Below are 18,285 nucleotides of genomic sequence, written 5' to 3'. Positions count from 1 at the left end.
TCATTTATATTTTAGTTTCTCAATTACAAAAAATAAATTAAAATAAAATAAAAATAAAATAAAATAAAATAAAATCTGATTTCACCTCGATAATATTCAACCTCATCACTCCATGCAATAAAATTGGAATGTTTTATCTATTGATCAACAAGTCTTATCCCAAACACACATCATAATCATATTACATCTCTATTCCTTCAGGCTTCAACCACTTGCCCAATGAAAAGTTACCATCCAAACTATTGTCAAACACCACCTCCTTTTAAGCCCCTAACTTTCAAAAGTCTCATTCTCATTGCCCATTGGGATCAATCCGATTTGTTAAAAGATCCAATCCATCAATATCAAGTTGATTTCTAATGAGGAGACTCGAGTTAGGCCCATGGGGGTTTGCATGTCTCAATTCCACAATTTATTCATGAAACATATCATCACCAATGACTCCATTCACAAGATGTAGTATGTGCTTAGGTCACACGAATTCATTAACTTTTATAAGTGTAATTCCTATTCGAAGACTATATCTAAGATTCAAGGTGGCCAAAAGCCTGACATCGACCCGCTCTCAACCCATGTGGAATGACTTCATACAAAAGCAAGCCGGATGTCAAATAGCATTTTGAATTTCTGGCTAAAATTGGATTCGAAGTCGAAAACTCATGTCGTAAGTCATATTCCGACTGAAAGTATGTCAAACAGTTCTTTTAGTTCCAACTCTGACAAAGATAGAACTTAAAAAAAGTCTTTCTAACTCTGTTCACGTCAGTACACATACGGTATGAACACCGTATCACTTAATTTTTCATTGACTATAACAAATAATAGATGTAGACTAAGGTTTGCAACAATCATTAGAAAAACATCAAATACACATTCCCATCATAACCTATTAAACACTAACTTCTCATGAATTTCACAAGGAGATTAAAAAAAAAAAATGAAAAAAGAAAAATGGTAGGGGTTGATTGATCCAAGGTTGCAATTTCATCCTATAGAAACATTTTTTATCCGGCCTGTCCCTGCCCTCTGAACTTCAGCTTCAGCCTATTAGGAGCCAAGAGAGCAGCCGCCTAAGGTAAGGTTAGCGAAAGCCAAGCCGACGACCTGCAAGTGACCGGTTACAAAGAAGGAAGCAGAGAGTGACGTACACGTGTCAGAGGCACAGCTGTCGGATCTTATCCTAGCAAGTGTTGCTGTTTCTTCGCAGTGTTATTATACGTATGAAAAGGGAAGGAATATTGCGTAAGTTTGAATTTGGATTTCAAGTCCGCCCTTGCAGCTGGAGCGCACTCCCTCCCCCCCCCCCACCCCCCTTTTCCTTTCAGATTTTTAGGGATTTCAAAGGGTGGGCCCCTCTCTCCCTTCGTCCTCTCACATGCTCTGGTTTTACACAAACGACTTTCTCTGGCTGTCCCCACTTTTGTATTTTCTGCCCCTAATTTCTTTTATTTATGAGATTTCATGCAATTAATTTCCTTGGATTGAAGTTCTTTATAATTTCAAAAATCGAGGCTGTTAATTAAAAAAATAAAATCAATTAAAAACAGTAAAATGGTGGTCGGACTGCCTCTTGAGGTGGTCTACCGCCTTTTGGGGTGGTCAACTTATTATTTATTTATATTGTCAATTTTTAGGTCTTTTAAGCTTGAAATAAATAACCCTAGTCAAAACAAATAATGATTCACAACCAAATTTAAGCTCCAAAGGCCAAAGGCCATCCTCTACTTAGATTTATTATTATTTATTTTGTTGTTGTTGTCATCACCGTCATGATTGTGACCATATTTAAGATCCTTTCTTATTTTAAATAAGACGTGAAACAATACATTGACACATAATGTATATGTTGTCATGTTATTCATGTTATTTAAAATTTTAAATGACAAAATATTAGCAAGTATAACAAAACAAAACAAAATCTTATTGCCGCCTAAAATATACTGTTTTGGGAAACAAATTCAAAGGGCAACCTAAAATAGTAGTAACAAGGATGATTTCAAATTTCAAACTTTTAAAACAGCCATAGTCATGTAGGATATGGGCTACAAAGTGTATCCTAGACTTCCATACCCGTGGCTAGTTTTGGGCAAAGAAAGTCATTTAGCTACCTAGGGCACTGCATTGTCTTCTATATTCTCCATTTTTTTTTATCTAAAATTTAGATAAAATCCACCAAAAACTTTCCCTAACATTGAACTACAGTGGTAAAACTGTAACTCACTCACTCTAAAGAAAGACTACTATATAAAAAATATAAAAAATATTGCATTTGAAAAGCCTTGGCTAAAATAGTACCCTTTTTAGAAAGATAGCAACCTCATTCTTGATATCATCCATGTATTCAACCATAAAGTCTCAATCCCACAACAGAAAAAGAGCGATCCCACCGGCAATCAAACGAAACTGAACTAAATCACATCGTTGCTGGACCAAGATATTGCCAATTGACAGCCAGATGGAACTCTTTCTAAGCCTGGTATAAAACCAGGTCAAAGAGTAAATTGTTACAGTAGACCATGACAATACAAACATCCAAGAAAAAGACGACAGTTATAATCCCATACAAGAAAAGCCCACATCAGGTCAATCAACAAGTAACTTCAGAGACGATAGATACTTGCTATTGTATTTATATGGTCTATCTAGCATAGCCACTACCACCGGCAGACAAGGAGCGCTCCTTGCGCCTCCTATGTGAGTCATAATCATCCGTCCTCCTACTGTATGGAGAGCGTGATCTTCCTCGCCGGTCCCTTGAATAAGGATCCCTGTCTTGCCAACGGCGAGGTGAGTAGCTTCGAGACCGCCTACGACCAGATCCTGCATATTTTTGACCCCAATAAATTAGAATAACAGACAAGATTAATCCATAAATTACAGGTAACATCATTGGGATATCTTGTTTTCTCTTTTAAGTCCAACTTCTTTCCTGAAAAAGAGAGGGGAAAAGGGGGGCAAGACAAGATTCGAACTAACTTGCTTGATATATGGGGCCCGGTACTGACATCCCAACTTAAAAAGGGAATAACAACGCAGAAGAAGGTTTACATAATCAAGTGATGGTGGGGACAAGTGACATCGCTATTAAATCTAATCTTAAAGACTTAATCAGAATAAAGTATATAACTGAAAGCACAACTGAACGCTGTGGGAACTGGGCCAGGTTTGAATAGTTCATCCTCTGCAAAAACCAACTGATCTAGGCAGACTGGATCATAACAAACTACCCTCAACTTTCAATAATCATGGTAACAGAAAGTTTCCGAAATTCATTTGATTGGCAGACCTAAGAAAGAAAAATCAGAGGTAGCCAAAAAAGTCTAGTGTGACTGGCCACTGCTTGGTTTTAACATAGATGGGCTTCATCACACTCAATTTTATGCTCCACCAAAAATTAGGGTTTCAGCCTAAGAGTAATGTTATATACCATACAATTATCCCACTATGCTGATATGACACTGCTAGTTCACCCTTAGATTAGCCCTTGTTAAAAAAAAAATTCAAATGGTGAATTGGCAATGCCACTTTGGTATTTAGGATAGTGGTGTGGTATGCATCATTTCTATTCAGAATAGAGGGCAAAGCACAAAAAGCTGACAAGTAAATCCTATAGCTTGTTCTAGGTCAAGGGTAACGGGTAAAGATCTAATGGACGTCACAAAGAAAGAATTGAAGGTCTTTAATGTGCATTTGTTTCTGATACAAGTTTTCTCACTTAATAGGGTAGAGGACGCAAGCCCATTTCATAAAGAATTATAGTGCAACATAAAAGAATAACAAGTTTTCCACAAGTAAACCACAAGAGTTATTCCAGAATTTACCTCGTCTAGTATCTCTTAAACCGTAATACTTTCCCGGTGTTGGTGTCCTGCCACGCTTCCTTTTTGCCTGCATTAGTACACAAATAGCAAGATAACATCATGGCAGATAAACAAGTCAACAATTTACTGAAAAAGATTACAATGCTTTTGCGACGTTGTTGTATGAAATTATATGACATTTCAAGAAGATAACAAGAATTTTTCCCTTAAAATAATGATAATGATAATGATCCGCACAAACATTGGAAAGCTGCAAGGAATATTCTCACGCTCATTTCTGAGGGTCACCCTGCTACCCTTGCCACCATGGCATGAGTCAGCTACGTACTGAAGGCTGACAGAATTTTTTTTATTACCTTTATAGTAAGATCGGACATCCACCTCCAAAGGACTAAGCAGGATAAGATTAACAATTTGGTGCACTCTAAGTCGTTCATCATGTCTTTAGTGTATCTCAGAACATTAAGGAAAAAGAAATATAAACAACCAGGTCAGCTACTGTTACTGATGAAGAAAGGAATAACGGGCATACAACCCTCTCCAAAATAGTCGAATTTCATTCGATCATTTTTGAATGTCGATGCAGAACTCATGTCGTGAAGGGATAGGTTCAACTGTTAAGAGCTTAGATTGTGAATTCGATGGAGCTACACAGACCAGACCTGCTGCCACAACTTATCAGGCAACAATTCTGAAGAAAAGGAGCATACTAAGGAAAACTATGTACAAATGATTCATACTCACAACACTAATGATTTAGATCCTTTGGTAGAAACTGATACCTTTTCCACAGTAATCAATCGACCTTCAAAGACCGAACGATTTAAATACTTGATACAACGCTCTGCATCCTCAGGTCTTTCCATAGTGACAAAGCCAAATCCACGGGATTCTCTGGTGCGAGGATCTGTAACCAGCTGGCACTCCAAAACCTGACACCAAGATGACGATGTAATCTTTTGCAACTTGTCTCTGGAAAAGTAATCCTAAATATAATTGATTTCTTCTTTACTTGGAGATAAAGACATATGTGCTCAAGGTTTTAATCTCCATTATTAGTGATTATTACATAATAAACCTAGAGTTTGACACTGGTTTCAAATGAAATTGTAAAATTCCAATGGCATCAATGCCCATCCTATGGTTTCAAAATCATCACAATCTGGGCTCTTAGCGAGTTTCTATTACCTAAAAGTAATCGTAACTCTAGTAAAGTGTACGAGCGACCTATATGAAACATTGAGACCCATCACATGAAAAGGAAACAGTATCTTACTTTAAACTGCACTTAAAACCTATGTCACAAACAGACCCTTCACATGAACACCATGGGGTATTTTAGTGCAAAAAGAGAAAACTCACTAAATGATGATAAGTTCATTAATCTCTCCTTACTTTTTAGGGTTTCTAAATATGAATAAGTAGTTTTCTGAGCTTCTGTAATGTCCAAATACCATGTGCCATATGCATGAAGGATTTTAGTATCTAGATATGTCCTAAGTGCAGTTCATGTGAGTTTCCATTGTTTTTTTGGCAAAACAGCTCACTAAAAGGTCTGAATTGCAATGATTTTAAATCTGGTGCGTTGACATTGATGCAATTGAAACTTTATGGTTCAATTTGAAACCAAGGCAGGACTCTAACTTTGCGAGATAAAGGGGTATAAGAAATGACAAAGTTCCAAGCTAGAATATTAGGTCTCTTACTTTAGGAAGAAAAAAAAGTAGGTTGATTCATGTGAATCATGTATATATCCAATGATGGCTGATTAGCTGCAACCACCGCTACTTGCATTTAGAACACTGTTATAACCTCTACATGTTAATCTCCTCTTCCAGTTTAATTCCATCCACATTTATAGCAGATCAAATAATCAATATCCATTTTCTACATGTTCAGCAAAACCAATTCTAAAAGCATTTAATGGACTTATGAATACCTAGGCATTTGGCAAAACAAGGCTACTAACAGGAGGTGTTATTTTTCCAAAGAAGAGTGCTACACATCCCAAATGTTGGTTCTTAAATGATGTGTCACCATCTTATGAGATTTATTATTTTGGGAAGTGTATCACCAACTCATGAGATAGTGACACATCATTTGGGAACCAAATTTTGGAAAACAAATTTGAGATGTGTAGCATTTCTCTTTTCCAAAAGCCACACCACCTCAGTTTCAAAGTTTTTTTTTTTTTTAATGGGTTGTTTCAAATATAAACATCTACGTTCAACCACACAGTGGCAGAAACCCCAAACTGTAGCCACAGCAATCAAATTGGATGCAGATAAATTTTAATCAATATTTGGAAGTCACTGCATGTTACTAGTAATTAAACCATGTTATACAAAGACAAGTTATGCCCGCAACACTGAATAAAATAACTTATATAACAAGAACCACACCTTCCCTTCTTTGCTAAAAAACTTCTCAAGATCAGTGGTAGAAACCCTTGTGGACAATCCTGTTACGTACAAGTTATTCCCCGGATTGGCTGCACCATCAGAGTCACGACTCCTGGAGCAAGAGTACTTGACTTATCATATAAACTAACACATTTCATAAAGCAAGCGTCTCCAAAGCAACACATTTTTTATCACAGCATAACACACATACACCATCTGGGTAAACACGCTTCTACTTCAATATACCCCTAAAGCTTAAACTTAGTTAACTGAGAACAAATTGCATACCTTGACCGACTTCTCCTCGACCTCGACAATGATCTTGACCTTGGCCGATGACGTCTGCCAGGTGAAACAGAGTCCCTTGGCGAAACAGACCTAGGAGTACAAACACCAAAAAAGAGCTATATATAACTCATAACCAGACCCATATGAACGAAATTGAAAATCGTACTTAAAAAGGAAACTCAAAAACAAAAAAACAAAACAAAACCATTGAAATGAAACTCACCTTCCTTCCCTCGAGTATGGCATCTATTAGTACACAAAAACAACAAGATATCAGACACCCCTTAATATCACTGAATTTGAACCATGACTATCATATACATACTATTTATGTACGTTTGTACTTATATACGCATATGGGTATGCATGTATGTATATATTAAAGCTAAAAATTTCAGTAAGTTAAAATTTTGTACTTCCAGAGCACACACACAACTTGACAGAGACGACGAGACACGCGCACATGCACGAGCATAACCAACTTAGGTATATGGAGGAGCTAAGCTCAACCGATTAAGATTCCACACAATCCAAAACTTACAATTCCAAAAAGCCCCCTTTTCTCTTCAAATTTCCTGCATTTTCTCAGCAACCAAGCAGAGAAAAACCCAAAAATTCCAAAAAAAAAAAAAAAAAAAAAAAAAAATCCAATAGAAACACATACACCTAATGTAATTCGAAATTACACCAAAATACCTAATCTTTTGCTTTTGGGATTTGCACGAACTCATATCGGATTGAAAAAAAAAAAAAATCGGACTTTATTCATCAAAGGAACTAAATCAAGCAACCTAAGTGGAAGCTTTACCTTTGGTTGAAGATTCTCTGAGTCAACTCGGATGCCCAACTCAGTGAGCAAAATGTCTCTGATTGAAGAGAGAAAAGAACGAAAAGCTTTGCAAAGAGCGAGTGGTATTTGTGCGGTGCTTCGCACGTGTATAACTGGAAATAGATGGGCTCAGTATATTGGGCCTTGGGCTCTTTCTTAAGGCCCACGGTTTCAAGGGGGAAAATCCGGAACTTTTAAATATAATTGGGATATTTTTGTGAAGGAAATTAGAAAATTTGGAGGAAATCTGGCAGAATTACCGAAAGAGTAATACTAAATACTATATTTTTATTTTATCGGGTTGGTGTGTTAGTACCATTTAGTTTTTAGATCCACCCTTATTGAAAAAAAAAAAAAAATCTAAGAGCGAATGAGCGCAAACGCCTCGACACATAATTGATTTAATTTGGTTTTGAAACATAGTTGAAATGAAATAGGCCAATTTGGTTTTTTCTTTTATATATATAAGTCCAAGTTGGAACTAATTTGAGATTTGTTTTATATATACTTTGAATGAAAATCCTATGAGTGATAGTTGAAGCATTGGCATGGTTTATGCGGAATAAAATCTTCTTTATTTCACTCGAAATTGAGAAGATCATTTTTCATAATTAAATTAGATTTCAAAAATTTAATTATTAATATGTTATTATGTTGTCACGTCACGTAACATCATGTTTAAATGACTTGGTACACTGTTAGATGCAAGGCAATAGTGCAAAAAATATAATGTCAATTTGAATTGTAAACAAATTTAACTCGCAAGTATACAAATTGTGAGTAGATTTGTTCGAAATGTTTTTAAGTAAACAAAAGTTTAAATCACTTAAAACATGTTACGTTAGCAGGTGGTGTGACACGGGTATAATATATGTTCAAAGAGTATCATTATTCTATATTTTTGGCACATCTATGTTCTTAGTTAGAAACAAAGATGTTTTCTTAGTTTTAATCCACGAATAATTTACAATTGTTTAGGCATAGGAAAACCATCCCCTCTATTCGCATTCTCACAAACTCAATAGAAAAACCATGTTTATTATCAAACACAAGCATTTATTAGGTTACAAAAAAACACTCAAAACTAGTATATATTCAAGAATGCATATGGATTCTGAAAGATTGAAACTCATTATTTGAGGAGAGAAGGATGTCATACACAAAATCTGAATATTCACTTAGATATTGAGCTTCCTCATTAGAACTTAAATTAGCATTTATGAGTTTCATTGAAGATAAAAATAAAAGTGAGCAAATAAATGAAAATACTCTCTCTCTCTCTCTCTTTAATATTATGAGAACTCGACACGGCTATTATTTTTTTTGACATATCCACACAAGAGGAGGGAATTTGAACTAGAGACTTCTGTTTCATGAGGTGTGGTCTCTAGCCGACTAAACTACCTCTTGGAGACACTTGACATGGCTAATTAAGGTATATATATTGAAGCAAGGATTAATTAATTTGGTTCACTTGTTTTATTTTGAGAAATGTTATACTTCCTTATGGTGTTCTTCTTATTCTACGTGAATATTTATTTTTTAAAAAATAATAAAAAAGAAAGATGAAAAAACTTACCCCACCGGTTCCTCATATTTTTTTGGGTAAATATATTATAAATTCCTGAGTCAACCCGCCAAAACTGTAAAATTCCTAAGTTTTTTTTTTAAAGATTTTTTACTCCTGGGTTAATCGAAACGTCAAATAAATTCTCACCAATAAATTTTCTCAAATTTGTGTAACGCCCGTTATTCCCAATCAAAACGCATAGTTTTGCCATGTCAACATAATAATATTTTATTAATTTAATTTAAAAATTAAATAATTTTTTTTTTAAGGTGACTAGATCGTAGAAGACAGGTTCTGGTACTACGATCAATCGCCCACGTGCCAACGATCGAGCGCACGCGGGGAGACATTATGTTATTTTTTTGCATGTAATTACATAAACCGACTTTATTTCATTGTGTTAGTAGGGTTAGGGTTTTAAGAGTCTTTATTTCGTTATTTTATTAGGTTTTGAGTTTTGGGCTATAAATATATGATTATAGCCTCTAGAGAAAGCAATTGTTGTTTATTATTGATTTTGATTAATGAGAATTAGGGGTGGACAGATTAACCGTTAACCGTTTAACCGGCCGTCTACCGGCTTCGACCGAACCGATATTAACCGTAACCGTTTAACCGATATTCTTATCGATTAAAAATTTTATATCGAAATTCTTATCTGTCCAGTTCGGTCCGGTTAACCATTTTTTTATCGGTTAACCGTTTTAACCGATAAGAACCGATATGGGAGAAGGTTGGTAACAAAACTAGTCTAGTTCAGTTGGTATGGCACTAGAGCATAAGGCTCAAATTCTCGTGATCATGGGTTCGAGCCCCTATGGTTCTTTTTTTTTTCTCCTCCTCCCACGCAGCAGACTCTTTTTTCCTCTGTTTTTCTTTCTTTTCTTTCTCACCATTTCTTTTCCCAATTCTCACGCCACATATTTCTTTTTTTCTTTTTTTTTTTCTCCTCCTCCCACGCAGCAGACTCTTTTTTCCTCTGTTTTTCTTTCTTTTCCTTCTCACCATTTCTTTTCCCAATTCCCACACCACATATTTCTTTTTTTTTTTCTCCTCCTCCCACGCAGCAGACTCTTTCTTCCTCATTTTTTTTTTTTTTCTTTTCTTTTCCTTCTCACCATTGCAGGAGAATGGCTTTCTTCTCCATTTTTTTTTTCTCTTTCTAGTTCTCGCAACATCCGCCCCTATCTGCTCTCACGGACCTCTCTTTTAGCATCAAAGATTCAATTCAGGTAAGAGTTTTTGCGTTTTGGTGCTTGGGGGTTAGAGAAGTAGAGAACACTGAAAAATGTGAGATTTATAATCGGTTAACCGGTTTAACTGAACCGTTTAACCGTATACTGTTATAACCGATAATTTCGGTTAAAATTCTTATCGGTTCGGTATCGGTTAAGAAACCGTTTAACCGAAAATTATCGGTTAATAACCGATAAGAGCCAAAACCGGACCGTTTTGACCGATACCCACCCCTAATGAGAATACTCAGAGTTGAGTTTATTCCTCTATTTTCCTTCAAAACCTAGAGAGTATCTAGCTTTTGTCAAGAAGATTTCTTAGATCACTGATAGAATCAAGACCTAAAAATACATATCCGCTGCTTTATTGATGTTCTTCCTTACAGCCCACTAAGAGCATGTTTGGGTCTGCGATTGCAGACCCAAAAAATGCTTCTAAGGCAAGAGAAGTCCGTTTGAGAAAAAATAGAGTCGTTTGGGTCAAATATTGTCAAAGCGCTTTTGAGGTTTCAAATGCCCAAAACCACGTTTGAGCCAAAGCTAGAAAATGAGGCTTCTCCTCAAACGGACTTCTGGAAGAAAGGCGCGCCCCAGGTTTTCGTTTAATGAAATATGTGAACGGACAGAAATACACACACCAATTTCAACAAATGACAACCATACCCATACATAAACTTCTCATCCCAAGCAGTTGGATTTGCTCCAGAGCGAGGGGGATCCAAGTTGAGGTTCTTGCTTGGTATGTAAAATCTGGGTTTGAGGGCCTTTCATATAGAGATCTGAAGTTTTCAAGATATAAGAGAGAGATCTCAAAAAAGAGAATTAGAAAAAATAGAGAAAAAAATATAGTTGAAGATGGCATGTTAGGGGGACCTACAGAAAAGAGACTTAAAGAAAAAATAGAGAGAAAAATACAGCCGAAAATGGCATGTGAGGAAGACCTGCAGATGGCGTGTGAGGGGGAAAAATATAGACGAAGATGGCATATAAGGGGGTGTTTCCCCACTGCAACAGAGGCGTGCTTTTAGGGGGGATGTCATATAAGGGGGTGTTTCCCCACTGCAGCAGAGGCGTGCTCTTGGGGGGGGGGCCATGTTCAGGCTTGCACATGCCATGTGCAGTGTGCAGCAGGCGTGCATAGATTCATTTAATTCTTTTTTTTATTATTATTATTTACTCTTTTTTTTTGGTGTATTTTTTATGTTTATATCAAGGAGTATCACGTTGGTTCTGCCAAAACTCACACCCTACAACAAGGACAAATACCCACAATCTCTCCTCCCAATGGAACACTCATCCCAAAAATTTCAACACATCACTTTTCTCTCTCTCTCTCTCTCTCTACATACCAACAAAAGGCTCTCTCTCTCGTTACATACCAACAAAAGGGTTATAGTTTCATGAAAAATAAAGGAATTAATTTTAATCACTTAACATTCTACAAGTTATTAATTTTCATTCGGTTTACATATTTATTTTGTATTATTTATTTACTTCTTTTTTGATGAAGAGGAAAATAAAAATGATGTTTTGAATGATCATATATTCTTATTTTAATGATGCAAGCGTGTTTATTATTCTCAATAACATTAAATGTCCTTTATGGTCATTTTTGCAACAAAAAGCACTTTTTTAGTTTTTGTTATCAAACATCAATAACTTCTCAAAAAACATTTCAGACATGTAGTTACCAAACATGTAACAACTTTTCAGTAGAAGCGCTTTTGACAAAAGCTCACAGACAAAAGCTCTATTTCCCACCGCAATACCAAATAGGCTCTAAGTCACGTTGCATCAGTTGGTATCAGAGCCCAAGTTACTTTCCATGAATTGGGAGAGGCAACTGTCTGATAGACATGAATAAAGTGAACGTGCACACGGAGGCAGCTGTAAGGAGCAACCGACATTCGTTTGCGACACATGGAGGAGAGGTTTGGTGGTCTAACCGTGCGGAAGAAGGGGCATGCGCGCACCCAACACGGGGTTCCTACCGATCACTTACTCGACATGGATGGTCCGAACGTTCGTCGTCTGTCATCCAAGACTATGGTATGCAGGGGTGGAAGAAAAATTTATCGCTGAATTTCGGTAACACATGGAGGAGCAATTTGCGGCTATTGGGGATCAAATTGAAGACCTCACTATCGGAATATCCAACGGGGGTGGATCTAGAAACCCGTTTGTGGAGTGCCGAACACGTGGATCTCAACACCGTGTGCAAGCTCATGCCCATCGGTGGGTGAACAAGTTCAAACTCAAATTACCGGAAGTCCAAGGTTGCTTGCAACCCGAAGAGTTCATGGTAACAAAAAAAAAGAAAAAGAGGTGTTTGGGGAAGCAGAGATTGAAGCGGAGGGTCCACGACAAGCCAATTTGACCTTTATTCACCAACCTCAACTCCATTTACCCAATCTATATATGGAGGAGCAAGATGAACCTGTTGATGAGGAATTTCAAAATTTTGAGATCCCTAATGAAGAGTTCGAGCATGAAGATGTTGAAGATCCTTCATAAGGGTTTGTGGATTGGGATTCCCCATCAACCTATAATGACGATGTCAATGAGGAGCATCCAATTGAAAGACCTTTGCCATCTGACCTAGAGGAAGAGTATGAAGAAGATGGGTTTTCTCCCCATGTTTGACTGCCTCTATCCTGAAGTAGTTGACTCATTGGAAGAGGAAGAACCCATAGATGACATCGTCGATTATGAGGAGGTTGATGAAGATCTTTCAGGTGAAGTGTCTAATTTTAATGATGAAGATGTTGATTATATTGATTTTCTTGGTATTGAAGATATCCTAAATTCTCCTAACAATGATTATGGTGAGTTTTATGCGGATGAGGAAAATTATATGTTCACAAGGGAAACAATAGATGACTCATTCTTGAGTATTTTCATAGCACGTTGAAGGGAAAAGGAACGAGAGTAGTACGGTAAATCCGAAGAATTGTCAAGTGGTGTGTGGGGCTTTCCAGACAAACATCGAGGTATGTCGATGATGAAGAGTATCACATTTATTTTGGGGTGTTGCCTTGTCTTGATCTTGAGGAATGGCGAGTGGAATGAGTTGACTGGACATCCGAAGAACCGTGGAAAGAACCGCCGAATTCTCTCCAACAAGGGGAGAATGATGCAGATCGTAGAAGACAAGTTCTAGTACTACACTCGATCCTGCGATCGAACGCACAAGTCCCTGGAAGTGCTATTGATCGCCCGTGTGCCTGAGATCGAGCGCACACGGGGAGACATTATGTTATTTTTCAGATTTTAATTACTTAAACCGACTTTATTTCATTGTGTTAGTAGAGTTAGGGCTTTAGGAGTCTTTATTTTGTTATTTTATTAGGTTTTGGGTTTTGGAGGTATTTATGTCATATTTTATTAGATTTTGGGTTTTGGGTTATAAATATATGGTTATAGCCTTCAGAGAAAGCACTTGTTGTTTATTATTGATTTTGATTAATGAGAATACTCAAAGTTGAGTTTATTCATCTATTTTCCTTAAAAACCTAGAGAGTATCTAGCTTTTGTCAAGAAGATTTCTTAGATCACTGATAGAATCAAGACCTAGAAATATATATCCGCTGCTTTATTGATGTTCATCCCTGCAGCCCACTAAATCACGCTGCATCAGAAGGGGTGGCCGAAAAAGCCACCCCTAACTTCCGGTCACCCCCTTTAGGGTTAGGGTGGGCCGAAAAGCCACCCCAAACCCTATGGGGTGGCCTGGGGGTGGCTTTCCGACCACCCCACGTCTTCCCTTATCAGTGCTCCTTTGGCCACTTCTTTTCCGACAGATACTCTTCTGGGATCTGCTTTTCCGACTGCACCTTCACCAAGCGCTTCTCAAGCTGGACCTCTTCCACTAGCTCTAGCTTCATAGGATTCTTTTGTGGCGTCGAGCTCAGCTTTGCCACTAGTTTCAGATTCAACCTCTTTGGCTGCTTTGAGCCATGAAAATGATGAGAAACTTACATTGCAGATTCCATCGCTTCTGCAATTTCCTTTCATCTTTTCAAAGAGGCCTGGTTGTGGAACCCTCAGAAAGAGAATCGCTCTCCGAGCAAATCATTTTCTTGTGGAAGTTGCGGACAGAGATCTCCATCACTATGACGTGGGGTGGCCGCAAGCCACCCCTAGCCCCTTGGGATGGCCGGAAAGCCACCCCCAAGACACTCCATAGGGGTTGGGGGTGGCTTTTCGGCCACCCCTAACCTCTTCGGGGGTGGGCGGAAGTTAGGGGTGGCTTTCCGGCCACCCCTTCAAATTTTTTTTTTTAAAAAAATAAATCAATAAAAAATTATTATTCTGACGTTGCAAAACGGTGCGTTTTGATTGGGACTAACGGGTGTTACACAAATTTGAGAAAATTTAATGGTGGGGATTTATTTGGCATTTCGATTAACCCAGAGAGTAAAAAATCTATTAAAAAAAACTTAGGAATTTTACCGTTTTGGCGGGTTGACTCAGGAATTTATAATATATTTACCCTAATTTTTTTTTAGAAAACAATATCCACGTAGGATAAGGAGAACATTAAGAAGAACCGTAGCATTTCTAATTTATTTTTCATTTATGTGTAGCCAGATCAGGATCCCCAGCAAAGGGGAGAAAATTGCCAGCCAAAATTTTTTGAAATCTTGGCCCTTCAATATCATCCTAGGGTCTTCAATTCGCCAAGTATCTCACTAATAATAAAATATTATTTAAAGTTTAAAAAGAACATATAGAACAAAATAATAAAATAATATAATAAAATATTAAAAATATATGGGGTGGCGGGCCACCCCATTTTTGCCATGGGGGTGGTTCCGCCACCCCCTATGGTCAAACCAAAAAATTTTAAGGGGAAACTTCAGAAAGCCCCCCTGAACTTCCAACCAATTTGAAAAACCCCCCCTGAATTTCCAAAACTCTCATTTAAGCCCCATGAACTTTGGTTTTCTCTCACTTTGGACCCTTTTAACATTAAACTACGTCGTTTTTGGGCTGGGTAGGTGTTTAATTTTAGGATACAAAACGACGTAGTTTAATGTTAAAAGGGTCCAAAGTGAGAGAAAACCAAAGTTCAGGGGGCCTAAATGAGAGTTTTGAAAATTCAGGGGGGGTTTTTTAAATTGGCTGGAAGTTCAGGGGGGCTTTCTGAAATTTTCCCAAATTTTAATTTTGTGGGTTTGGCCCTAGGGTGTGGGCTGACCTTATCTTGGCTTGTCCTCTCTCTCTTTTCTCTCTGAATTCTCTCTCTTCAGCTTGTACCCACCTCACCTCTCTCTACATCAATCTCTCTAGGCCCATCTTTTTTGCAGTTGGGTTGTGAATTTTCCTACTTTAAAAGAGTTATCAATCCTTGTCTGCTCTAGGGAGGCCTTAAACAAGAAATTGAGTTTGCAAGGGGATATGCGTTGTGGGAAAATGAGGATTTTGATGCAGGACTGGGCTTGGAGAGTCTCTGTTTATTAGGAATTCGAGCACACGATTGGGGCTTGACTACTTGCGTTGGCTATGGCGGAGCTGCAAAAGGCTGAAGAAATTGCAGCTACGGAGCTGTGAAGGTATTGGTGATGGAGGGTCTTTCTCGTCTTTTGTTGGTTTGGCCATGGGGTGGCTTGGGCTACCCCCAACCAGCCCTCGAAGCCACCCCCATGGCTCACTTAGGGGTGGCCGGCCACCCCATATATTTTTAATATTTTATTTTATTATTTTATTATTTTATTATTTTGTTTTATATTTTATTTTTAAACTTTAAATAATATTTTAATATTTTATTATTAGCAAAAAACATGGTGGATTGTAAACCCTTGGATGATATTGAAGGGCAGGATTTCAAAAAGTTTTGGTTGGCAATTTTTTCCCCATTGCTGGGATCCTGATCCATGGATAGATTAGGAAGGCCAAAAAGAGAAGTACAAAGAAGTTATGTTGATATTAAAAAAAAAAAAAAAATGCATGCACTACAATATTTCACCTTAATGTCAAGGGACTGAAAACTTTCTAGATTCATTTCATTTATAAAAATTTATAGATTCATTAATTTCAACGTTATATGTTTTAGGCAAATTTATTACATAAAAGACAGGTTAGTACTTGTTTGGTATTATTCGCACACAACATGTTTGATAAAATATGTGAATCAGATGTATCCCTTTGGTTAAATACACGTATGTAGTTACAAATGAGATACAAATCAGTACAATTGTTTTTGAAATACAAAATTCATGCTAATCTTTATCTTTGAGTTCTTGCTTGTTATCCTTATCTGGCAATATTCTTACCTAATTGAAAGAGTTTATCCTCAATAACTAAAATTACTATATTTGCAAGATATCAAGCTTGTTCTTGGCTGGCTATAAATATGAGATAAACCTTTATACCATTTCATACCTTTTGAGGTTAAGTTGCAGTACTGTAGTAGTACGTACACTATTTTATTTCATGCATGAAAGCTACATAGAGAAAGGTGCGGAGTTTTTCATATTGAGATAAACATATATATCTTTTAGAGAAGCGTTGCATATTCATCTCTTGCCCATCTGATGTTCATCGATCTCGTTCACAATTGAATCTATGAAACTCATATGTGAGTCCCACAGATTCAATGGTGGATTTGCTCATCTCAATATGAAATAGATATGTAGCTTTCTCTCTCCTTTCGGTGGCCTTCCTAGTTTTTTGTTTCGATGTTATTTCCTCCACTAGTATTGTTTTCTCTGCTTCATATAAGTGTTCTTTCTTTTTCTTTTTGTTAAGTTTACTTACACTGCAGTATCAAATTTCATATAATTTACTGCTAAAAAAGGAAAATATTAATTGTTGTTTAGATTCAATAGAGAATGAATAAAATTCAAACTTCTATCTGTTAAGTTTATTTACATTGCAATACAAAATTTTGTACCACTTACTCATTATTATTTATTGATTTGAAAAGAAAAGATTCATTAGAGAACAATTCTTTGACATTCAAACTTTAGAAGATAGTTCACACTTTTTCTTATTAGTGTAAGATCATCATTTTCTTCTACTTTCTCTCACACTCTCTCCATTCAACTTCTTCTAAGATACCTTATTGACTTTGGCATCAAAAGCTTTCTGCTGGCCCCCTTTAGGCTGGTGTCACTTCGATAGTCTTTCTTTGTTTTGCAGGTGACTTGTTGCCAATTCGACCATTCAAAAAAATTGCTTCACCAGTACTAAACTTTCCTGAGTTGAGCCTTAGGCTAAGCCTTTTTTTGCAACTTAATTACAAGTACCCTACTTAAACTTTGGTTACTATAAATTCTGTAAAATGTATTGTGAGATATCTTGTGGTGAGATGAAGAATGTAACCTAGCTATTAGATACAAAGTGGTGGCATTTTCTAGACTCCAACTCATTGTTTTGGGGCAAACGTCCTTAAGGTGAATGCCATGATCAGGTGCACATGTAGTATATATATAGAAGAGTTATTATGTGTGAAAAATTAAGTGTCACGTGACACTAACATGTGTGAAAAATTAAACAATAAATTTGATAGATAAATTAATTTGTTTAGTGACGGGCATGATAGTAAGGAATTTATAGTAAAAGCTATAGTACTCTTAATAACACTCAAATTTAATTATTTAATGACTGATGTGATAAGTGTCATATGAAGTACTATGTTATTTTGTAAGGAAGTTGTAGTAAAAGCTACCTGATAAGCAACTATTTGCTAGTGTCGCAGCATTTTATACCATCCAATATAAACAGAGAAAAAGTTACCTAGGATAAAAAATTACTAAACTAGAAGAATTTAAAACAGGCAATTATATTCATATTTGGCCTGTTCTAATGACTTGTGGAACACCCCCTAAATTTAGGATAATCTTTTGCCATCAATATTCTATGATTTGTATACTGCTTCACTTTTGACTTTATAGGTATATCAGCAATGGCCATTGCATCTTTCACCTTTATCAGAAAGGAAAATTCATTTTCTGAGAGTGTTGTTTGACCACATCAATCAAAACCAAAAGAAAGTGAAAAAAAATAAAAAAATAAACCAATTGGTATAAGATTACCCCAAAAAAGAAAAAAAAAAAACTTATTAAATGGCATAATTACATGATATTTGTCTAGAAATATGCTACATAGTTTGAAAATAATTAAATGCTCCATACTC

The 18,285-nt window shown here is 36.6% G+C and overlaps 1 protein-coding gene across 1 annotated transcript; it reads right to left on the bottom strand.

Moving 5' to 3' along the window:
* Positions 1 to 2,404: 2,404 nt before the first annotated feature.
* LOC132176001 (serine/arginine-rich splicing factor SR45a) lies at positions 2,405 to 7,420 on the bottom strand. Its single transcript, XM_059588101.2, has 7 exons — positions 7,320 to 7,420; positions 6,735 to 6,757; positions 6,512 to 6,601; positions 6,224 to 6,335; positions 4,604 to 4,753; positions 3,822 to 3,888; positions 2,405 to 2,820 (listed from the first exon to the last, which is right to left on the bottom strand). The coding sequence occupies exons 2-7, from the start codon at positions 6,755 to 6,757 to the stop codon at positions 2,639 to 2,641; spliced, it is 624 nt and encodes a 207-aa protein (XP_059444084.2). The 5' UTR covers positions 7,320 to 7,420; the 3' UTR covers positions 2,405 to 2,638.
* Positions 7,421 to 18,285: the final 10,865 nt, after the last annotated feature.

This window comes from Corylus avellana, chromosome 3 (assembly GCF_965113065.1).
Source record: "Corylus avellana chromosome 3, dhCorAvel1.hap1.2, whole genome shotgun sequence".
Classification (NCBI taxonomy): Eukaryota; Viridiplantae; Streptophyta; class Magnoliopsida; order Fagales; family Betulaceae; genus Corylus; species Corylus avellana.
Note: the sequence above shows the minus strand (reverse complement) of the source record. Positions and strands in the feature narration are given on the sequence as shown.

What these genes read in the sequence shown, in the direction of transcription:
- LOC132176001 (XM_059588101.2), bottom strand. Translation starts at nt 6,757, where the DNA reads ATGCCATACTCGAGGGAAGGAAG. An exon ending in TCGAGGAGAAGTCGGTCAAG is followed by an intron (nt 6,336 to 6,511) that starts GTATGCAATTTG and finishes CTCTTGCTCCAG; the next exon opens with GAGTCGTGACTCTGATGGTG. An exon ending in GATTGATTACTGTGGAAAAG is followed by an intron (nt 3,889 to 4,603) that starts GTATCAGTTTCT and finishes GTACTAATGCAG; the next exon opens with GCAAAAAGGAAGCGTGGCAG.